Below are 24,276 nucleotides of genomic sequence, written 5' to 3' on the forward strand. Positions count from 1 at the left end.
CTGGCTGCAGCAAGCCAGAGCCTATCCCAGAGACATTGGGTACAAGGCTGAAGGGGAGGCACACACCCTGGTCAGATACCAGTCCATCAAAGGGCCATAACTAGGTACCCAGATGCACAGCTGGGTGAAGGTACTGGAGCAATAGCAGGATGAGCACCTTGCTCAAAGGAACTACAGCAGGGGGTGGCGATCAAACCGGCAACCTTCAGATCCAAAGGCAGCTGCTCCAGCCACGATGCCACCAGCTGCCCTGTCTCTAAAAATGCTCCAGTAAAAATTACTTGGGTCTATAAAAGGGTAAATAATTGTAAGTCAGCTAAACAAATAAGTGTAAATAACTGTTGTCCTGCTCCGGAATCCAAAAACATGCTGCTGTTCAGAAGGTCTGAGATTTCTCCACTAAATTAATGACAACACTGCATTAGGCATGTTTTTTCCTCCCAGTTTTCTGCTTCTTGTCTTTCAAGGGAAGATAAAACAGTCGAAAATCACTGCGCATTTGAATTTTAATGAACGAATTTGCATTGCAGCGATTAACCAGAGTAAACACTGCACTGGCACTCTCAGGTTTAGAACCAGCACGAGATGTTCAAAGACAGACGGTGTGATGGAGTGATCTTCAGCCTTGTGCTTTGTGTCTGTGCTCTTTCAGGAAACCCTTCCCCATCGGAGATCGGGTGACATTCAGCGGAAAGCAGTGCATCTGTCAGCAGTGCTCTCTCACGCTGGTCAGTGAGCCCGTCAAGATCCACGGTCCCAGCTGTAAGTACCTCTCTGACCATCAGCATCGGAACACACGTTGTGGTTTTGGTTCCGGATGCGCTACGCTATGCGGTGTCACATCGAGGGCCAAAGGCAGCTCAGCATCATCACACTGTAATTTCTGCGCTTTTTTCAAAGTGAGCTGCACTACATGCAGTTTTCCACTTGCCCTATTTACATAACAGAGGGTTCAATGAAGTCATTAATATTATTTAAGGTGACCGGTCCACGGAACACCTGCAGTTCGTGATCATCAAGCTAGGAAAATAACTACTGCTAATCATCACCAGTGGTTTGAATCAATCAGTATTTACGCCTGGTTTTGGCTCTATCCTCATTTTTTACATTTACTCATTTAGCTGCTTTTTTCCCCTTGCAGAGTGACTCACAGTTTTAAGATATCTACAATTACAACTGACCCTTGAACAACTTGGGGGCTGGGGGGGCCGACCCCCCGTGCAGTCGAACATCCACCTGTACCTTTTGACTCCCCAAAAACTTAACTACTAACAGCCTACTGTTGATTGGAAGCCTCACCGATTAAAATAAACAGTCAATTAACACATATTTTGTATTTTATATGTATTATATACTGTATTCTTACAATAAAGTAAGCTAGAGAAAAGAAAATGTTACTAAGAAAATCATAAGGAAGAGACAATACATTTACAGTACTGTACTGTATTTATCGATACTGTAATTTTACATCATCTGTTTACAAGATGAATCATCTATCTGTCTGTAACTACATCAATACTGTCTTATATAATACAAAACATTGTAGATGTTATATGTATTCCGTGTATATTTTATGGTAGTTAATGATAAAATAGACTAGTACGTACATATATTTTCTGCATTCATGACATACCTAACTTTTTCTTAATTTTTTCGATATTTTTAGGCTATTCGGTTCGCCTGCGAGTTTTTTGGAATTGTCACAAATGTCCAAAAAATTTTCCAATATATTTATTGAAAAAATTCCTCATATAACTGCACCCGCGCAGTTCAAACCCATGTTGTTGAAGGGTCAACTGTATTTACCCATTTATACAGCTGCATTATTTTACATTTGCATTTTCTTGTATTCATTTATCAGGCACTTTTCTCCTACGTAACTTACATCTCATCGAAAATACAATGTGTTCTTTACATGAGCAGGAAGAGACACTCAGATGCAGACGTGTGATTCTTAAGTGCAGTTAATTTGTTTCTTTCCACCATATGAACCAACGTTCATCACACGAGTAGCTGCATAAAACGTTACTAAATTTTACTATACCGACTTAAAGTAAGTACTATGCTCACTCTTGCTAGAGCTGGAAGTAGGATTCAAACCTTTAACTTCTAGACCCAAAGGCAGCAGCTCTAACCACTATGGTACCAGCTGCCCTGTCTTGACACCCTTTTGCTTAAAGAGTGATCTCAAGCACGCGCAACATACAGTGGAACATTCTGGAGTCTGCCAGGATGTCAATATTTCACTTTTATCAGAATTAGGAGCGAAAGATTCAATTTCCAGGGATTCTGCCATTCATTAAGTGTAACTACCAAATTAGCTTTGTGAGAGGCAGGTGTAATTTTCCACGGAGGCCTAATTAAGAAGAGGCATAATTGCCGCTGTGATTCAGAAAGACTGAAGAATAAGATGTTTTGATGAGATGAGGAAAATATGGGTGACATCATATTAACTGAAAAATAGTGGAAAGAAAAATAGTGCCCCTTATGATTAAATCTCCTGCTTGATGAATGTTATTGTTCTGGACGTGTCGGGTAATAATTGAGAATGACGCTGCCAGATTGGGGATGTGTGTGTTTGCGCGTGTGAGTTTTAGGCAAAAGACGGGCTAAAACCGGACAGTCGGCCGACGCTTTTTCCTCTGCGGTTTCATTTGTGCTTCCAGGTTCGGGTTTTTCATGGGATGTTCATTAAAATGTGCTCTCAGCTCACAGCGCTCATTTGCAGGGAATGGTTTGTACTTTGTTTTTCACAAGGAAACAAGTCATTAGTCCGTTTTAGGAGCATAGCTGACATACAAACTTCAGTTGCGACTTAGCGGTGAGGATCTTCATTAGAACATTTTTTCCAGGTGTATGAAAAGTAATCATTGTGCATGTCTGATCCATATAAAATTAAATTACTTTTAGAGGCTAGTTGAGGGAAATACAGTAATTTTGTGCCTTATATATATTTATTTATTTATTTGTCTGTATAAATGGGTAAATAACTGTAGCTTAACATTGTAAGTCGCTTTAGAGAAAAGCATCAGCTAAATGAATAAATGTAAATGTCATGGAAATGTAAATGTAATAGAAATGTTTATGTGGTGGAAATGTAATTCCACTTTCAACATTTAGCATGGCTGGCCAGAGCCTCTATTTTACAGGAACCTGCCAACGAATGCAGGTCTTGACCTGAAATCACTATCAAGTCAAGGTCACGATGCTCCAGATCTTTCCCAGATATAACTCTTCAGTAAGGGGTAAACGTACCACAGGGCTAGGGCTCTAAAATCAATTCCTTATGTACCGAAGGAATTGATTGACAGTTGAGGTGACACCCCAGCGCTGGACTTGGATTGCTGGTTGTCTGAATGTCCTAGCGCATGCAAAGACCCCCTTTGCCCAGAGCCGTGCATCCTCCGCCGCCCCACATCTAGCAGATGACTCCGCTCGGTCCCCGTGGGGGTTACGCATTATGGCTCAGCCCAGTAGTCTCTCCTCTCTCCCAACCCCAGACTGCGCTGGCTGCCAGGAGGAGATCAAGCAGGGGCAGTCGCTGCTGGCCCTGGAGAAGCAGTGGCACGTCAGCTGCTTCAAGTGTCAGACCTGCGGCACTGTGCTGACCGGGGAGTACATCAGCAAGTACGTAGGGTTGCTAAATCACCGCGTGCCCGCTCCTGCTGTATCGACATTCCCCAGCTGTTACCACGGTACCCTTTGACAAAGCCATCGGCACAGTTGGATAATCTCGATTTTTTTAGCCAATTCACTTTATCCAGTGGATGTTTTACCAGGAGAAATCGTCTCTTGCTCACGGGTAGCCAGCAGTACTGAAGCAGGGCTTAAGTCTTGGACCTTAAGTATATTACCTGCTACCTTAGTAACTCTTTAGAAGAGTTAAAGTCGGCCAATTTAGGGCAAAGCAATACTTAATATGCTTTATTATTTACTGTATACTATGGTATACTGTAATTGTGATCTGGGAACAAAGAAGTATCATGAAAGCCATGCAGTGATTTTTTTTTAATTAAGTGGCCGCGAACACAGGACCGACCAAGAATAAACATCCTGCACCCATCAGTGGAGCGATTCCTGTTTTTTGCTTATTTGTTTGTTGTTGTGTTTTTTTTTCTTGGCCTTGTTCAGGGATGGTGTTCCATACTGCGAAAGCGATTACCACGCTCAGTTTGGGATTAAGTGCAACACCTGCAACAGATACATCAGCGGGAGAGTACTGGAGGTGATCCGCATTCGGCGCTCCCTGTCCCACCTGGAGATCGTTCCAGTCGTCCCCGAGTTTATTCTGCCTAATACTCCGACACCTGCCTAATCAAGACAATCGGAGCTACGATAAACCCAACCTTCGAGCCGCTCCGTAAAGATACCTGGGCTTCGATTTCCGGATGTTACATCAGCGACGGCCTCCCGCCGCTCAAAATGTGTTATTATTTTACTTTGTTTTATTTTGTTTTGTTTTTCCTCTGAAGAACCCCCTGCTTCTTATCGTCCTGCAGTTGCCATGGAGATTCTCCTGGGCTATGGGTTAAATTGGCTCCTGCTCAGAGCAAAAGCACCTATTAACTATAGCCCTCTGTCAGCACTCTAGTGCCACTCTGTACTTGTTCTGTCTTCAAGTGAACACCCATGGAGACAATACATTAATTAGGCTTCAGGGATCAGAGCTGAACTGGCCTACATATACTCTGTTCGCGAGACTGAGAGTTTATCGCTGAAAACACCCATTTGTGTGCGCGTGAGTAAAATAATTATTTGTGTGGCGAGAAGGGGTAACCTTTGAAACTACCATTATCTGCCCCTTCCCGAAAAGGTGGGGTCCGCAGCTGTCCCAAAATGCACTTTATTGAGGAACAAGAATATGAAACAACATGAGATCACAATTATAATGCCTAACTCTAAGTGGAGCTTAGAAATTAGGAATTAACGGTTTTCATCCTGTCCACAACACCTGTGTAGAAAAAGTACTTCCTGTGCCTTGTGGTATCGCTGGGCTTTTTTCCAAGTTTGAGTACCTGTGGGATTTTTTTGGGGCGATATGGTTTGAGACATTGGGTTTTACAAAAGCTTCTAAAGCACTGATTGAGCACTGATTGTGTCTGTAGGTGGTGTCGGCTGGAGGGCTCAAGGCCGACCTTGGACTCTGAGCGGGTTTTTTTTTTTTTTTTTGCTGAGTGCGCTGACACTGTGTGTGTGTGTGTGTGTGTGTGTGTGCGCGCGCATTCCTCACTGTAGCAAGAGGCAGAACAGCATCTGGAAAACCATGAAACTGACATTTCAGCCGGGAGGAAAAAAAAGGTAACATCAAAAACTCGGAACAAAGCGCAACGACGTTGAAAAGCGTACGTTTTAAGGGTTTGGGAAAAAAAAGGAATACAAGATGTACGTCCCTGATATAACATAAAAAAGCGGCTGAGAATGAGAAAATTTTCAAGGATGAAGAGATGTAGAGATTTCAGAGGTAAAAAGAAAAAAAGGAACAGGTTCAATCTCGACTGCAGAGAGCGGATTCGGACCAGAAATTGCATCGCTGCTATTTTATTCGGTCACGACGTGTCCCCGAAGAGGAGCTCGGGACGCTCTCTCGTTCTCTGAAATGAAAGCATGTTCTTCATAAGCGTGTGCAACACACCAGATTGACCCGGTGGCACCGCGATGGTAATCATAATAGAAGGTATTAGAAAACAGAAGGCAATAAAAGGCCAGCTGTAGGAGGGATGGGTACATCGGACGGTTTGGCGTGGAATCGGATTCGTGGTGGGAATCACTTCTCGCTGCCTTTGCCCAGCATCTTTACAATTTGCGCAGCTCTCGAGTGCTTCAAGGGTTTTATTCCCCCGTTGCACAGCGAATTGAAAAATGAAATGCCCCACTTTACCTCTCTTTACACCCTTACATCCTCTCTTCTTCTCACTGCACTCTTACATCCTGCTTTCTTGCTCAATTCAATTTACTTTGCTTAGCAGACACTCCTTCAGAGAGACTCATGCAGTAGGAGTCTATGCATTATGGAATTGGGTTTTCAAGCTGTTTCCTTTGAGGGTTTAAAGCTAAACCTTCCCTTCGAATTCAAACCACAGTTGACCCTTGAACAACATGAGTTTGAATTGCGTGGGTCCGCTTTTACGCGGATTTTTCTTTTCAATAAATACGTTCAAAAATTTTTGGGAGATTTGCGGCAATTCGGAAAAACTCACCGACGAACCGCGTAGCCTGGAAATATCGAGAAAATTAAGAAAAAGTTAGGCATGTCATGAATGCATAAAATATATGTACATAGTAGTCTATTTTATCATTTACTACCAGAAAATACACAAATCTATTATAAAAAGTTCAAATTTATCGAAACTTATGCACACATACACATTTACACACCGTACATGGCGTCATTCGCAGTCAAGGGAAATGTAAACAAATGTAAAGATGCAGTATTAAATCATAACTTCATAAAATTTACTGTAGTACATACTGTACTACTGTGATAATTGGTCTGTTTTATCGTTTACTACCATGAATTACACACATTTCTTAAGCAAAAGTAAAAAGGAAAGATTTTGTGAAGCAATCGTATCGATTACATATAAATTTCGATAAATATAGTACTGTACTGTCAATGTATTTCCTCTTCCTTCTGATTTTCTTAGTAACATTTTCTTTTCTCTAGCTTACTTTATTGTAAGAATACAGTATATAATACATATAACATACAAAAAAATGTGTTAATCGACTGTTTATTTTATCGGTGAGGCTTCCGCTCAACAGTAGGCTGTTAGTAGTTAAGTTTTTGGGGAGTCAAAAGTTATACGTGGATTTTCGACTGCGCGGGAGGTCGGCCCCCCTAACCCCCAGGTTGTTCAAGGGTCGACTGTATAACATTCTGGGGAAACTCTGTAGCTACCGTACCATGTTCTTCCTCCTTCGGTTGCCATTCCTGTCCCAGTCTTTGCCGCCCTTGTCCGTCGTCCCATTTTCCACTTTCTCTCCCTCGTTGCTAGGCTGGAGGAAAGCACTACCACCCTACCTGTGCCCGGTGTGCCCGATGTCGCATGATGTTCACGGAAGGCGAGGAGATGTACCTGACAGGTGAGGAGCACCGATACAGAGGTCACTTTCGGTTTAATCTCGATGGACAATGGGGAAAAAAAAACCACATTTTTCCAGCTTGTGGGTCCAGTCTGAAATGCAGCCAAACACCCAGGTAGCTCTGTAGTCTTTGTGCTCCCTGTGGGTCATCCTAAACGGTGGTAGGAAACGACATGCTGAAATGGTAATATAATTCAGACATAGTAAAATGGGGGGAAAAAAGTCTAACTTTATCTCCAAGGCTTTATATTGCCAAAAACTCAGTTAAAATCCATCTTCACTCACATATTTTTATTGATGCGAAGATGAAAACCGACGCGGTGTTTCCCCTCCAGAGACAATGAAATACTCAATTTGTCAGCATTTTACTTCCTTGACTTTGAGGCAGTACTGTTAGATCATTAGTTTAAGGCCGCTATTGATCGAGGTGGCATTGCGTGCGACTCCAAAGAGTGTTTCTAAAATGACCGCTGATGGGCTCTCGTAGTCACGAGCCGCCAAAGTACAGCTGGTATGGTTTTCTCCCAGGGCAAGTCATTAAAGGCAGAAGGCGTTGTCATTAGTACCGCGGTAGCAGTACGGACGTCTCCTAGAGTGAAACCATTAAGGAGTCAGATGAGGCCACTTCTGTCGTATGTGAACAGCATGTGAAATAAGAGCAACCCGGAGTCTAGACGTTGTGCCAGGCAAAATTTATAAGTTAGGCCTATGATGTCATCAGATCGTATGGAGTGACTAAGTAAAAAAAAAAAAAAAGATTAATGTAAAGTGAATGACTTGATAAGCAGCAATAGGGTGTAAAGCGATGTTTATTAATGGTGGTATCGTTTGATCTCATGGACTCTGATTTAAGGTTCTTAAAAACAGGTGGCCCCCGACTTACGAAGGGGTTACATTTCGCGAAACCCATCATAAGTCAAACATATCGTAAGTGGAAAATGCATTTAACACACCTAACCTACCGAACATCATAGCCTTGCATACATGCGATGGTCATTAGGGGTTTGCCACCTTCATGCTGATCAAAGATCTTGAGTTTCTCCTCAAGAATAATTACCTTCCTCTTCTTCTTCCCACCAGTAGCTGAAGGCACTGATGGGCGTTTCTGTGACATTATGGATGTACCAAACACAACGTAGATACGGGGGGGTGTCTGTTTAGTGACTGCGTGACAGCATTGTGAGGGAGTATCGCTCCACATATCGCTTGCCCGGGAAAAAATCTAAATTCAAAATTCGAAGTATAGTTTCAACTGAGTGTGTATCGCCAGCTCACCATCGTAAAGTCGAAAAATCGGAAGTCGAACCATCGTAAGTCGAGGAGCATCTGTATCTGTGACTGCATATTTTTAGTGTTTGTCCATCACGTTCACGGTTGTGCCTTTTTAGAAATTTTAGAAACAGCCCATGAAAGGATCTATTATGTATAATTTCTTGGATTAATTTCCGACGCTGCAGCTGGAGAAAGCGAAGCCGGTCCTTTACTTTCATTTCCAGAAGTTTTTGATGCTGTAAGGTCACATAGTGCACGCTGATGGCTTACAGCCCGTTCAAGCCCAGTATCTCGGTCCACAGTAAGATGGGGTTACTACGGGAAAGCCGTCTCGATTTTTTAATGGATCCAGAAGCCCACGTTTGCTGCCATTATGAAGTTGATCGGGAATTTCAGCTCCGAGGTGATTTATTGGGCGATGTGGCGCATGAATCCTTCCTTGAGCCGTGCTGATTTAGGGAGCCTACACAGATTGCTCCTGTCGGTACAGTCTCACAAGATTTATGCGATTAATAATCGCTGTAAATAAGGCCCATAAAAATGAAAGGATGGCCAGATCAAAGTTGTGTAATTGAATTGAATAGATGCCAGAGTTATTAATATAGGACTTTGAGACTTTTTTTGCTGGATCTCATGTATGAGTATAGATACAACAAAAACAGACATTTTAAGAGCAATATGGGAATTTATCAAAGTATTAGCAATATTCATGCTGCATTAGTATCTCCTCAGGACACAAGTATTTGGTTCTTCACTCAAATTGATTCAGTTAGTTGACTCTTCTCCAAATTGACTTTCAGTGTTAATCCACATATAGTTATTTATACAGGAGGGTAATTTTACTGGAGCAGGTTAGGGTAAGTATGTTGCTCAAAGGTGCTATAGCTGGAGATAGAGATCAAACCTGCAACTTTCAGGTCCCGAGGCCATAGCTGTAATCACTACACTACCAGCTGGCCCATGCTTGGGGCTTGTGACCATGTCCATGTAAGACAGAGCAGGACTCATGGTTTTAGTCACCAGTCCCTCACCCTGTGATGAGTCTGCCCCGGCAGCCGGTGGCCATAACTCCAGGCTCCGACCCTTCTTTACAGGATCTTCTCGCAGAGCCCATGTATGGAGTCCATGGAGGTTTTGAAGTGCGGTGCTCGTAGACTGGTAGACTCCTGTCTTTGCCTCAGAGCATCCAAAAACAGATCATTTAGCTGTGGTTGCTGAAGTATGATTGCATTGTTTTTTTTTTTTACACATGGGCCTTATTAGTACTCCCTTTGATTGGGGTCCAACTTCTGTCACATGTCTGAAATGTTATTCTGTTATAAATAAATAATAGTTATTAAATCAGGGTCACAGTGATTCCCGGTGGCTCAGGTATGCAAGATTTTGCTCGCACCGCATAATCGTCTTTTTTTTCTACCAATTACTTATTTTCTTATTTAACTTCTTATTTGTGTTTTTTAAATATTTTTGTATCTTTTTAATGTTTTTTTGAAACACCTAAAAAAAACCGTTCATATAAGTATATATAATCAGTCTGGATAATATCTTCTAGCTACAGGAACAGGCAACATTAACCAGCAGAGACACGACTCACCAGAAATTGGATTTGAGGCCCCTGCCGCACAGCTATGTTTAATATTTTACGGTCTATGTTACCAAGCTGCCATTCTGTACAGTACATTAAACTTTTATTCATTGCACTTTGCTTCATTTCACTTTAATACATTACACATGATTTCACTCTTGTTCAGCACCATCGGTGATGCCATGTGTGCTGTATTTTCAATAAATGACGGCTCAGCTCGGAATCAAGGAATCGGGTAAGCGTCCCCATGAAAATAAAATTATTTTACTTGTGGAACCGTGAGCAGCACATAAACCATCGGGTCGGGAGTTCATTTTGGTCAGTCATGCTTTCTTTTGTTGACCTGCTGATGGACGGTTAACTGCTGAGTGTTTAAACCCCTATGTGCCTGAAGGAGAATATGATCTAGTTTATTACTCTGCTGAACTAATCCCTGCATAAACTTCGTAGAAGCACAAGACCCGTACTGCTTAAGCAATACTTCAAGGCTCAGCATCCATGCCCTGCAAGTAAGTCTGGGAATTATTTTTACACAGATGAATGTACATGTATGTGGTTATGAGCGGCTCAGTGTGGCTCTGTGAGGAGGAACCACGGTATAACCTACATGCCCTAACCACGCACAAAGGTCCAAAAGCAAGTTCGATAAGGTTCTCGGTTCTGGTTCCATTGTGGTGGAACGAACATGGCACACAATGAACATTTATACCTTACATGATTTAAGAGATGATGGGCTAAGTGAACCTGGAAGAGGTGAGTTTTCAGACCCCTTTTAAATGTGGACAGAGATTCAGCAGTTCTGAGTGGCAGAGGGAGGTCGTTCCAGCACAAAGGAGCCAGAACTAAAAACCTCCGTCTTTACCTTTCGTGCACGGGACCACTAAGCGTGATATACGTACAGGTGGTCCCCAACTTATGATGGGGTTACGTTCCACGAAATCCATCGTAATTTGAAAATATCGTAAATTGAAAATGCATTTAACACACCTAACCTTCTGAACACCATAGCCTAGCATACATGCGATGGCCATTACGGTCTTGGTGCGCTGCCCAGCATCACGAGAGAGTATCACACCGCATATCGCTTGTTCGGGAAAAAAAATCAAAATTCGAAGTATGGTTTCTACTGGATGTCTATCACCAGCTCACCATCGTAAAGTCGAAAAATCGTAAGTCGAAGAGCATCTGTATTAGGAAGGTGATCAGGAATCGTCGATATTCAGATACAGTTTTATGCAGCTACTCGTGTGATGAACATCGGTTCATATGGTGGAAACAAACTAACTGCACTTAAGAATCAAGCGTCTGCATCTAAGTCTGCATCTTTCTCCCAATGTAATGAACACATTCTATTTTCTATGAGATTTACGTCGCTTTGGAGAAAAGCGTCTGATAAATGAATACATGTAAATGCCAGGTCATGCTGCTCTATTTTAGGTTCAGAGGTGTGGCATCCACTGTGCAAACAAGCAGCACGAGCCGAGAAGAAGCTCAAGGTGAGTTCTGGGCCCGTAACACCCTCCTGATAACATCCTTAAAGTAGTTTCTCTTTTTAAAATTGTAACCCTAAGAATTTAGCGACTGTGATTCGGGAAAGGGGAGGACGGTGTTAGCTTGTACGTCCACCCTGCTCCGTCGACCGCCTCCACCGCTGTGTTCCTGCCCCTGTTTCCCTGCAGCACAGGCGCGCCTCGGAGGCCTCCATATCCCCGCCCGGCTCCAGCATTGGCTCCCCCAGCCGAGTCATTTGTGTGAGTAAAGTGGCTCCGTTGAGGCTGCCGGCCTGTGAGTGCAATAGACAGGATGGGTTTTTCTATTTTATTTTCCTCTCTCCATCACCCACAAGACAAGCACAGGGACCCGCTTCCCTCCCGCCCGGCCAAAGCCGGTCTCCTCAGACGTACAGCATATCACATGTTGAGAAACAGAGCTATGCAGGGGGCGCGAATTAAGAGTCGCTCGCTTGGAGAAAGCAGTTTTGCGTCTGTTCTACATTATTTAGTGGCTTAACCGAAATAGCACAAATCACAGGGCGCTCATCTGTTTTGAAGAAGGTGGGGAGGGGGGTAAATTATGAGGGTGGGGGGGGGTAAATTATGTCTTTCTAAAAGTGGATATCCTGCACACCAGTGCTCAATGCACACCAGGACGACTTCCAGTAAACTAAGCAATACAACATCAGTGCATTTTAACTGCTTTGCTACATGGTAGAACATCAGCTCCTCTCATGGGGTTTAGACTCATAACATTCTGGTAGGAATTGAGTGCCTTAACCAGATTTTTGGTGAAAGTGAATGGAAACGTCACTAATCTGAATGGAGGAAGAGTGCAGATAGATACGGTGTACGTTACGGGTCCGTGTTGCGTTCATCCGTTTTTCGTTTCGAAATTGAAAAACGAATTGTGAATTAACTATGTTTAAAAATCGGTTTTTGCTCACAACGAAAAACCATGTCATCCTCCTTTACTGTCAGTCTCTTGCTGCTTTTGAAAAGCACCTAGTGATCCATATTAACTTACGATCAATAAGTCGAAGTGAAGCCAGCGTGTTCGATGAAGCCACTGATGGATTTTGCGCGGTTTACATCCGGGTTGTTCAAGAATACCACAAAACGAAATAACTCAAAATAAAAAAATAAGACAGCGAGAAACTATAAATGAGGCATATTTTAAATATTTTACATTTTGAGCAAAAAATTTGTTTTAAACATTTTTAATTCATAATTTGTTTTTAATTTTTTTTTTTTTTTTTCAAAAACTAACGCAGGCATCGGAATCCGCGTTTTCTTTTTCAATTTCGAATCAAAAAACGAATGAACGCAACGTGCACGGAGCATTCGTAAAGCTGTGCCTTATTCGTGGATTGTGCGAATGTGGAATGCGCTTCGATGGGTTGCCCACGATTCCGTGTTGCGTTGAGGTGAGATGACCCCGCATCGCATTCAGTCTTGGTACAACTAGCGCAGGGAAGCGAAGCGGCAATGCACCTTTAATGCACTTTTCCGTGCGTTTAGGCTTCATCTCCTTTGCGGCGGAGCGCTTCTCCCACGGATCCCTTCCATGTCTCGTATCGGTTCTGACGGATCCGGCTGCTTCGGGAGCGCTCGAGCACGCGGAGGCCGAAAGCAGCTGATCCGAGGCCTCTGACTCCATGCGTTTCCAAACCTGCTCTTCTTTGTTTTTCTTTTTCCTCCTTGTGTCCTTTCTGTAGGCCAAACTGGAAAATGAGATCTTTAAATACAAAGATTACTCTTCTCTGGCAAAGAGTAGAAATGTTTATGACGCGCACCGGGCCAGCCTCAGTTCCCATGGCTTCGGTCAGAGATATGCTTCCGATGACGGGCTCGAGCGCTTCAGCTACGGGGAGGTACTGAGGCACCGGCACGCCTGTCCTCCTCTGTACGCATGTGACGTGTCCCTGTCCCTCCTTGTATGTCCCCCCACTGGCTCCTCTGCGTCCCACCTTCGTCCTGTCCTCCCTGTGCTATGTGATCTGATGGCTGTCCTTCACCTGAGCCTGAACATCGTCATGCGTACCCATTGTCGAGCTGAATGTTGACAAAATATTCAATAATGTTTCTGCTATTAATCTCAAAATATAAAACCAGTAGGTAAAACTTATCAGTTCTAACTTGCTTCCCAAGGTTTATTTCAGATAATAGAGTGGTATCTGAGTTCCTCTAATAAACTCGTATTGCTCAGGTTCATGAGGTCGCAGAGTGTTTTCTTTGAGCTCAACGCACACCTGGGCGATTTGTACAGTATACTATACGGTTACTATAGTAGTAACAGAAGGGGCATAATTTGTGCTCATGTAGAGTTTAGCGTCATTTTACTAGAGTATTCCTCTCCGATTCGGTTCATACTTAGATGTGCTCTGCTTTCTGAGTAAAGATGCTCCTCTACTTTCGATGGTTCGACTTAGGTTTTTTCAAAGTTACGACGGTACGATAGCGCTACGCCTTCGGTAGAATCCGTATTTCGACTTTTGAATGTCGATCTGTTCCCGCGCTCGCGATGTGCGGTGCGATACTCTCTCCCGATGCTGGGCGATGGCAGAGAGCCGCAGCATCCACCGAACCACGCTCGCAGGCTCCATAGCCATCACGCCGATGACTGTAAACAACCCATACTGTGCTGAAAGCGGTTTTTTATTTTGTGTTTTTGCATCCCATCATGTCTACTAAACGCCCAGGTGTCTCTCCAGCTTCAATTTGCCCAGCTGTAGGCTACGGTAAGTGTTCTGATCACTTTTAAGGTAGGCTAGGCCAGGCGGTGATGTTCGGTAGGTGCGCTACCGTTTTCTTTTTCCACTTACGATTTTCCCACTTGCGATAGGTTTATCGGAACGTAACCCCATCGTTAGTCAAGGAGCATCTATACTGCGTCCCCTACTAGGCAGCACAGGCGCCAGCTCTGAACTTTACAAAGGCAGGTTGTGAGTGATGATGAAAAATGATTTCCTCTGTAGTCATGTTCCATCAGATTCTGACCATCTCTGTCCTTCTGTTTTTGCAGTCCTTCGGGACCCTTTCTCCATATTCTCAGGTAATTGCACCTCACCGCAGGGCTGCGTGGTAAACCATGAGATGGAGACAAATAACTGCTGGGAGCTGTGTGACCGAGAAGGAATTACTTTACGCTTACATTCGAGATACACAGGACAAGGTGTTGCACCCCATGCATATATTACAACAGCTGTGCTCAAGGACCCGGTCCAACCAACATCACCATGAAGTCACAGAGAACACCCAGCGCCGCAAAACCTCAATGTCGCCAACACGCCGACCCGTTCGCCAACCACCTCATCAATTCATTTGGCTTCAAAAGTGGAGCCAACCCGATTTTAAAATTTGTTAAAGTTACCAACCTTAACTGTGTAATTATTTTATTCAACAGCACCGTGCAATAAAATAGTTTTGCAACAATATGGAATAGTAGTCAGGAAGACAGCTTTCAGTGGAGTGGTTAGAGCTGCTGACTTTGGACATAAAGGTTGCAAGTTTGAATCCCACTCCCTTGGGTAAGTTACCCAGCTGTATAAATGAGTAAATAATTGTAAGTAGCTTAATGCTGCAAGTCGCTTTGGAGGAAAGCGTCGGCTAAATGAACGAATTCAGTCAGTCCTTAGGGGGCATAGAAATTCTGAAATCGCTTATTCGATCATCTCCAACCAGTGATGAGGCTAGAAATGAAAGTTTGCGACTACGCTCACAACACCTGTGCCTTGGCCAGAAATCCTGCTGCCGACAATGACGAAACTGTCACTCATGTGCAGGAAAATATCATCCGCTGCACTCGGTTTACAGAGAGGAATTGACTTTGTGGTTAGAACTAACACTTGAGATCCTGGGATGGTCCAAATCGCACTGATCGCTTGCTGCCTTGGCAGCTCCTTGAACAAAGGGAGTAGAATGTCCTGTTGCTTCTACATGGTCATTCCTGTGTAGCTGCTGACCACCGGTCGGATGAGAGAGGCGGTGGGGGATGCGACCGTTTCCTGGGTGTGGTTTGTGTATCCAATGGCAGGACATATACAGCAGTGTGGAGTTGAGACGCCGCCGCTCTTCCAGTCCCGGGTACATCGACTCACCCACGTACAGCCGGCAGGGCATGTCCCCCTCCTTACCCCGCTCCCCCCTGCATTACTACCGCTCAGGTGAGACCCAGAAATTCCCCTCCACCCCGCCCGCAACATTTTCCCACTTTCAAACTGTTCTCGCTTTGTCACCGTCCCGCCCAGCATCCATAATCATATCCATCGCAGCCGATTGTCAAAGACAAGGTCTGTGCACTAGGGGGTGGCATGGTGGCACAGTGAGCGGCGCCACTGTCTCACAGCACCTGTGTGGTATGAGAGGATGTGGGTTCGATCCCTGCTCAGTCTGTGTGGCGTTTGCATGTTCTCCCCGTGTCTGCGTGGGTTTCCTTCAGGTGCTCTGGTTTCCTCCCACAGTCCAAAGACATGCTCTTCAGGTTTCCCCACAGTGTGTGTGTTCCACTGATGTATGGATGAGTGACCCACTGTAAGTAGTGTATCTAGCAGTGTAAGTCACCACGGTGTATAAGGTGTGTGGGCTGGTAACACTACATAGAGTTCATTGGAAGTCGCTTTGAAGAAAAGAGTCTGATAAATAAATGTTACGAGACATTTTCCTTGGCAGCCTTGTCAATCACGACTGTTGCTTCTATAAGACCAAGTCCAGCAGACTTCCCAGCTCTACCTGAGTGTCGGATACTCAGAAAGGAAGTTAAATGGCTTCAGTCCAGAGGGTAAACTTAATGTTGTGGTGACCTACCCACCTGGAACCAAAACACCCAGAACTGTTGTAGATTATCTCTGTTTAAGTGACAGAGGACATACAGGAGGGTTTTAAATCTTTATTTACAGCTATTCCTAGTGGTCCATGACAGGAAATAGCACTTTGAGGAATTAAACACCCCGTGTAGACTCGGGGGAAATATCATTCCAAGGCCATATTCAATCTCCAGGCTGTTCCGCAATTTGCTGCTGACACTGATGGTGGCGACTTGGGTTCGTGCATCAATTGTAGAAACAGACTAACCGTTGTGAGCACATTCTGGTCGGCCGGTTGCCCTGTACAACCAGAACCCCCCCGCTGCTGATCAGACCCACTTCGCCCATGTTCTCTTAAGTTCACGTAAGGTGTAAATGTTCATGCGCTGTAACTTTAAGACGATGCCGGATAAACCTTTACGCAGCTACTCCTGTAATGTAATGTAAATGTTCAAATATCTCAAAAAAAAATTGCTAGGAAGGTGATCAGGAATCATCGATATTTTGAGTTTTATGCAGCTACTCGTATGATGAACATTGGTTCATATGGTGGAAAGAAACAAACTAATTGCACTCAGGAATCACACGTCTGCATCCGAGTGTCTCTTCCTGCTCATGTAATGAACACGTTTTATTTTCTATGAGATGGATGTCGCTTTGGAGAAAAGCATCTGCTAAATGAATAAATATAAATGTAAATGTAAATGCGTCCACCCCACCACTGGGATAGTGGCAGCAGTTGCTCTACCTTCATTACTTCTCCACCCTCACCTCCGCGTTCATCGACGCATGAAAACATTCTCATCCCGTTAGTCGGCTGTTTGCCGCTGCCCCGCTGTTCACTACACCGAACTTATGGAGTTGAGCTTTTTAACGTTATACTGCTGTGTTTTGCAGTTCTTCCAAGAGCTTATTTCACCCGTTTTGAAAACCGTTCTATAACCATATATTAATTGATACTGTAACTTTCAGTGTTGGTTTTTTCTGGTGGGAAAATGTACGTTTTACGTTTTGTTGATTCTTCCGCATGCGTTGGTGGTGTGTGTTTAATGCTCCTTGTGCTTCATTTGCTTGATCGTTGCCTGCAGAAGTTTTTCTTTTTTTCTCTCTAGATGTTGGTGGTTGAAGAATAATTCTCTTACAATGTTTTTTTTTTTTTTTTTTGCTGTCATTGACCATTGGTTGGTGGCCACAGGCAACGAGAGCGGCAGGAGCTCCCCTTACTATAGCGCTGTCAACGCCAGAGCCGGCACCCCCACCACGTACCAGGCGCCCAAGCACTTCCACGTGCCAGGTAGGCAACCTATTACTCAGGCACTCCTGGATCCTTACATCTCATGATGTTCACATGGCTCCTCCTCCTGCTCCTCCACAAGGAACAATCCCTAAAGCCTGTGCCTCGGGACAACATGACACAACAGCTCATTTCGACATGAAATCCACCTGTCCACCTCCCCGCTCTTGTTTCCGTCAAACATGTTCTCCTCATTACCTTCCAGTACCATCTCAAGCCCCTCGCCCTCTCAGATGTGATCCATCATATAACCTACCACCGCTTCTCAACGGCAAACTGCCCGTTTTTCCCTCTGTCTCGGCGCGAGGGCCCCGTATTCATCACCGAAGCGAAAAAACGGCGCGCGTTACAAGGTCGTTTGTTCCACCGCTGACGTGCGCTTTATCGCCCCGGCCGCACTAATAGGATGCCGTGCACGGACCCGCGGTCGCTTACGGCTAACGTGCACGGCTGGCGGGGCGGTGAGTTAGGAGCGGGGAGCCGCCGAGAATACAAAACAGGCTTCCTTCATGGAGACGCACGCCGTGGGTTTAGGGAAGCTGGAGCTGCTCACGTAAATATGGCAGGAGGGCACGAGGTTTGACTCGATTTACGCGCCGCGGGCTTTGGACTGCATCGTTCGGCGGAGTCGCCGTGGAGGTGCGTGCGGTTCTCCCCGCTCTTCCCTAAGCGATCGTCGGCATCGGCCTCTGCTGCGTCGGCTACCTGCAGGCCCCGCGTGGGAACGTCCGCTCTCGGGCTCCGGGCACCCGGTCTCTCAGCCGCGCGTCCCGGGTGGCTTCGATATACCCAGTCCATGAGCGGCTGGTTAATCCCAACGAACAGGGACCTCCCAGAACCTCAGGGCACTTGGCCACTTCCACTCTTATCGCCTTGATACAGTAGGTGCTGAGGACTTGAAAGCTGAGTCCTCCTCCTCCTCCTCCTCCTCCTCCTCTTTTGCCCTTTCCTTTTCCATCCCCCAGTCATTAGACCTCCAGATCTTCTGCAGGTGGACCTCAGCCTCACCCTGTAGTTCCCATTCCTCCTGAACCCAGATGATTCAGAGTGAAGCTAAGTAACAGTGATACCTGTGGAGAGCTCTGTAAAATATGAAAAGGAAACTGAAATAAGTATTGTGTTGCTAATATGATTAGTGATGCTGTATGATAATTACACATTCAGAGCGTTAAGGTAGAAAGTGTAATTCAAGAGGAGCAAAGACAAAGTATCTCTTCATTTTGTTCATGTCAATTATTAACGCAATTATTTCAGTGCCTAAAATATGTCGTAGCGCAGTAAAATGAATTAATTTTATCCCCTGAGCTTTTGTCTCTCTCCTGTCCTGACCAAGATTTCAGCTCCCCTTCCTTCCTTCCTTTCTTCCTTCCTCCCCACGTCCTCCTCCTCCTCTCTGTTTTAATGTGTCACCTCCATTCTTTTTCTGTCCTCAGACACTGGGGAGACCAACATCTACAGGAAACCTCCTATCTATAAGAGACATGGTACAGTGTTGTGTGGCACGGTCCTGCTCCTCTCCGAAAAAGACGGGGTCGTCGCCCTCTCTCTTTCGGAGATGTTCGGAAAGGCCGTGTGTTCAAGTGCATTGGTGTGCTCTGTGTTTTCACCCCAATCCCCCCTCGAGTAGATTGTTTCACAGTGTTATGTTGCCCCAGAAGTGCTGTGAAACCTGGAATCCTCACACGGCCCCACCGGATGATTTCCGTTGCGATGACCAGCCTCTCAGCCGTCCATATGCTCAACGCATTTTCATATGACGTTTAAGATTTATGTATCTTGCAGTTAAATGTCATCCGAGGGCTGAGGTTACCTGTAGCAATAATGCATCATATGCATAGCGTACGGGCACAGCTGGTAGCGTTGTGCTTAGTGCTACTGCCTTTGGACCCAAGGTTACAGGTTCAATCCCCTCAAGTGTATTGCAGTGGGAGGTTTGATCCCCACCTCTAGCTGCAGTACCATTGAGCAAAGTACTTACCCTAAATTACTCCAGTAAAAAATTACCCCCCCTGTATAAAGGGGTTAATAATTGTAACCGTAACATTGTAAGTCACTTTGGAGAAAAGCATCAGCTAAATGAATAAATGTGTAAACGAAGGAGTTTCTCGTCAAATTCGACTTTGGTTGGTCGGTGCTGTTTTCAGCATGTTCTGCTTTTCTGTGGAATCGAGGCTTGTATTTAAAGTACGGTTTAGACTTGGAAATTTTTCTCTGCAATGTTACTGTATAGTCTATGTAGTTTTTTTTTTTTTTTTTTTTTTTTTTGTCTGGTGACCAGTTTGTGACTACGTCAGTGTGATACTGTCCCTTGGTAAAGATGCAGTCTTTCTGAAATATTTAATAATCTGATATCCGTGTGGAAATTTTAATCACACCGGTGTATAAATAGCTTTCTCGGTCATTCTCATCACATAAACAGTTAAGGTGGAGACTGTGAGAGTGCATCTTTACTTTTTTGATAGCATGTCAGTGTTTTGTCTTTATGTAACTCGTCATATGTATTTGTGTACTTCTGGAGGATATTAACGAATATCAGGTACCATAGCAGGTCTGATCCATATTATTACTGTCAGTGGCAGTGGGCACTCATGGGGGAGAATCTTTATTCTCTGACTGAGCGCCAATCTGTATCTCATCCACTATGAAGCATCATACACCAAAGGTATACACACACACACACACACACACAAACCAAGGTGGGAAATCAACAGCAAAGTGGCACTTCGTGAGTCTTACACTGACATCACAATCCGCTGTGACGTGATCCGAGAGTTTCCTTTTGCCATGTCATCTTCCTACAAAATAGGGAAAACCCTGAACGCACGCTGAGAAACGCTAAGGGGGACACACTGCTTTATGCAACATTAAAACTAATCGATCGAACCGTAACGGGTCACAGAGAAACAGGTTTTTCAGAATCGCTTTGTGAAGTTGCTTATCTGGGATTGCAAAGTCACCTTAAACAAAGGTTTCAGCTAAAAATGATTAATAACACAATGTAACAAAATTTCTCTACGTTTTCAGTTATGTCAATTTTTGTATAGATTATGATTAAGGTTTCGCGATTACAAAAATGCCACTGGTTCTTCTAGAGTGTCAGTTTTAACCGCTGAATCTTGAGCCATTTGGAAGGTTCTAGAAGGCACCAGAACACTCTAGAAAACCACCAAAACATTCTAGAATGTTCAGATCCTACAAGGTACTGGAATACTTGGTGCTTGGAACTCGATTGCCAAAATTCACCAAAATGTTCTAATATCAAGAATGTGAAATATTTTTCTAAAAAGTGACATATAGTATGAACTAACACTAATGGTATGCTGAATCTAACAAAAATGAACGGGAAATGGGAAAAAAAATTGGCATAGTAAAATTTTTGTCATTGACCCTCATAGTAAAAAGCTATAAATCTATTTGTTTCGCTAAACTCCGAACATGGAATCACTGACAGATTCTAAGTCCATAAGCATCCAGGTTTATGGCCGCATATCTGACTCACGATAAACTGCTGGCTTTTGATGCGGTCGAGGTACGGAATGTTATTCTGAGTTGTACGTTGCTTTGGGGGAAAAGCATCTGCCGACGGAATAAATGTACTGTAGGAGGATAAGTCAAAAAGTATCGACAAAAATATGTAAACTTTTTAAAAAATACAGTATACTGCGGGTACTTTTTTGACTTTCCATTGTGAGTGATAATGTTACACTGTAAAATAATGACCTGCTTATTAACTCATCTGTCTATACTAGCTGGATAAACTAGGCGCATCTTAAAGCAGAGCGAGTTGAGCTGCTACCTCAGGAGCCAAGTATTACAGGTTCAAATCCCATCTCCAGCTCCAGTACCCTTGAGCATGGTACTTACCCTAAAGTTGCACACGCACACGCACACGCACACGCACACGCACGCACACTGTCTGAACCGCTTGTCCCATATGGGGTTGCAGGGAACCGGAGCCTAACCCGGCAACTCAGAGCGCAAGGCCAGAGGGGGAGGGGACACACCCAGGGGAGGGGACACACCCAGGACAGGACACCAGTCTGTTGCAAGGCACCCCAAGTGGGGCTTGAACCCTAGACCCAGTAGAGAGCAGGACCCAGTCCAACCCACTGCGCCACTGCGCCACCTCACCCTCCCACTCCCTAAAGTTGCTCTAGTAAAAATTAGCCAGCAGTATAAATTGATAAATAATTCTAAGTAGCTTAATATTGTAAGTCACTTTGGAGAAGAGCATCAACTAAATGAATAAAATGAAACGAAATTAGGGTTGATGGTCTTACAATGTCCATTAGTACACAGTATTTTTCTATGGAATATTTGTATTGTTTTTCTTTTTCTTCCATATGAGAATCAAATTTGCGCTTTGGTTCTGTGCATTGCTATGGATAGCCTGTAATGATTTTTTTCTTCTTCTTTTGATGCTCTTGTTCCTTTTTATTTCTCTTGTTTCTTTCTCTTTTCCTCTGCACATTGCTGTATTCTCCTCGGTCCACAATGCCCTTGGTAAGTATCTGTTCTATCTGTGTCTGCAGTTGGACTGTCCTCCGCTCTCCAAAGTGCTGTGAGGATTTCTCTCTTTTTTTTTTTGTTTTTTTTTTTGGTCCTGCAATGCAATCTTTTTGACCGAGAGATTTTCCAAAACGACACGATCATGATTAATGAGGAGGGGTGATAGATTGTCGTTGAGTCAGACGTTTGCTCTGCTTTTGCAGCAAACAAGGCCATTGAACGATATTCATTATCATCTTATTTTAAATGCAGGCAAAAAAACCCCGTTCCCCTCCGTTTCTTAACTCTTGCATTGAAACTATAGTAACTATGAAGACTAAAAGTGCCCTTTTGGAAGGTATATAGGGGCGGTGAGGCTTTATATTCTGTAAAAGAAGCAAGACACGTGCGCAAATTGTCCGGCGAGCCGAGAGGACGGTCACTCGTGGCCTTGAGCCCTCTTCCGCCCTACATTACTCAATTAACCTGAGAAATGCACTGTTGTTGTCACAGTGCTGCCTCTGCCGCCCAGAGTACTAAATAGTGTCTTTTCATGTGTCTGAGAGGAGTCCAGGCCTTCAGTGGACTTCCCATTGCACTGCCTTCTATGTAAGAATATAATGTGAATATATATATATAGAGGGGGCTCGGTGGCGTGGCGGGTTTGACCAGGTCTTGCTTTCCGGTGGGTCGGGGGTTCGACTCCCGGTTGGGGTGCCCTGCGACGGACTGGTATCCCTTCCTGGGCGTGTCCCCTTTCCCTCAGCCTTATGCCCTGTGCTGCCGGGTTAGGCTCCGGTTCACCACCACCCCGCTTGGGACAGGGGGTTTCAGACAGTGTATGTATGTGTATATATATATATTACTATATATAGATGCATGTATGTGTGTACATGTATATACAGTATATAATGTGTATATATATACAGGTGGTCCCTGATTTATGATGGTTCGACTTCCGATTTTTCCGACTTTACAATGGTGAGCTGGAGATAGACATTCAGTAGAAACTGTACTTCGAATTTTGAATTTAGATTTTTTTCTCGGGCAACCGATATGCGGTACAATACTCTCTTACAATGCTGGGCAGCAGCAGCGATCCGCATTTGCCGGTCTGCCACGCAGAGGTGGGTATTAGGTGTATTAAATGCATTTTTGACTTAACGATATTTTTGATTTACGATGGGTTTCGTGGAACATAACCCCATCGTAAGTTGGGGTCCACCTGTATATAATGTGACTATAAATACTGTATGTATAATGTGAATATACAAAATGTGTGACACCTCAAGAATACCCTATTTGTTTTTTTAGCATTTATTTCTTTTTGTTGTGGTTTTTGTAATTTATGTTATAACAGATAAGGCAGAATTCTTGGGGTCATTCAGAAAGAGTCAATAAGGTACTGTAGTCCAGTAGGAAAGAGTCTTCTGCTTTATCTTTTGTACCTGGGGCAGCAGGTCAAGTAGTGGTTACATTTATTTATTTAACCAACACTTTTCTCCAAAGTAACTTGCTGTTTTAAGCCACCTACAGTTACTTACTTGTTTGTGCAGCTGGGTAGTTCCTTTTACTGGAGTCATTTCAAACAAGTACCTTGATCAAGGGAACAACAGCAGGAGATTGGGATTTGAACATGCAACCTTTGAGTCCAAAGGGGGTAGCTCTGACCACTACATTACCTGCTGCCCCCTGAACTTAAAGTATCCAGGTTCCGATGTCCGTTTTCATTCTGATTCTTACCCTTAAACACTCCAGCAAGAAACTACCCAGTTGGAGAAATGAGTAAATAATTGCAAGTAGCTCAGTGTGCAAACCCACCATTGTCAGTCAACTTTGAAGAAATGAATCACTTAAATGAGTAAATTCTTATGTTTTCCCTCTCAATGTGACACTGACTAAAAGTCTCTTTTACAGGAGTCACCATTCATATCAGTTCTGTTTGTACATTTACATTCATTCATTTAGCTGATGCTTTTCTCCAAAACGACTTACGGTGTTAAGCTACTTATGATTATTCACGCATTTGTATAACTGGGTAAATTTACAGGAGCAGTTAAGGGTACTATAGTATACTAAGGGTATTTAAGGCTACTATATTGTACTAACTTGAGGGTACTACAGTTACAGAGGGGATTCAAACTTGCAACCTATGGGTCTTAAAGCACTAGCTGTAACCGAGCACCGCCCAATAAGCACCACCCGGCCACTATGGGACAGCGCAGTGGCACAACGAGTAGTGCTGCCCTCTCACAC

General features: G+C 44.0%; 1 protein-coding gene across 16 annotated transcripts in view; it reads left to right on the forward strand.

Moving 5' to 3' along the window:
• LOC108934366 (actin-binding LIM protein 3-like) overlaps nt 1-24,276 on the forward strand; it is an 87,667-nt gene that overhangs the window by 51,421 nt on the left and 11,970 nt on the right. For 12 of the 16 annotated variants that reach the window (XM_029250961.1, XM_029250965.1, XM_029250964.1 and 9 more), the window contains exons 4-14: nt 653-762; nt 3,501-3,627; nt 4,132-4,225; nt 6,996-7,083; nt 11,378-11,436; nt 11,620-11,691; nt 13,152-13,307; nt 14,459-14,488; nt 15,470-15,599; nt 17,434-17,532; nt 18,966-19,016. In XM_029250961.1, the coding sequence (XP_029106794.1) occupies nt 653-762; nt 3,501-3,627; nt 4,132-4,225; nt 6,996-7,083; nt 11,378-11,436; nt 11,620-11,691; nt 13,152-13,307; nt 14,459-14,488; nt 15,470-15,599; nt 17,434-17,532; nt 18,966-19,016 (1,016 nt within the window). The remainder of the gene's footprint in view (nt 1-652; nt 763-3,500; nt 3,628-4,131; nt 4,226-6,995; nt 7,084-11,377; nt 11,437-11,619; nt 11,692-13,151; nt 13,308-14,458; nt 14,489-15,469; nt 15,600-17,433; nt 17,533-18,965; nt 19,017-24,276) is intronic. The other 4 variants (XM_029250969.1, XM_029250972.1, XM_029250975.1 and 1 more) reach the window with 2 other exon arrangements.

This window comes from Scleropages formosus, chromosome 4 (genome assembly GCF_900964775.1).
Source record: "Scleropages formosus chromosome 4, fSclFor1.1, whole genome shotgun sequence".
NCBI lineage: Eukaryota > Metazoa > Chordata > Actinopteri > Osteoglossiformes > Osteoglossidae > Scleropages > Scleropages formosus.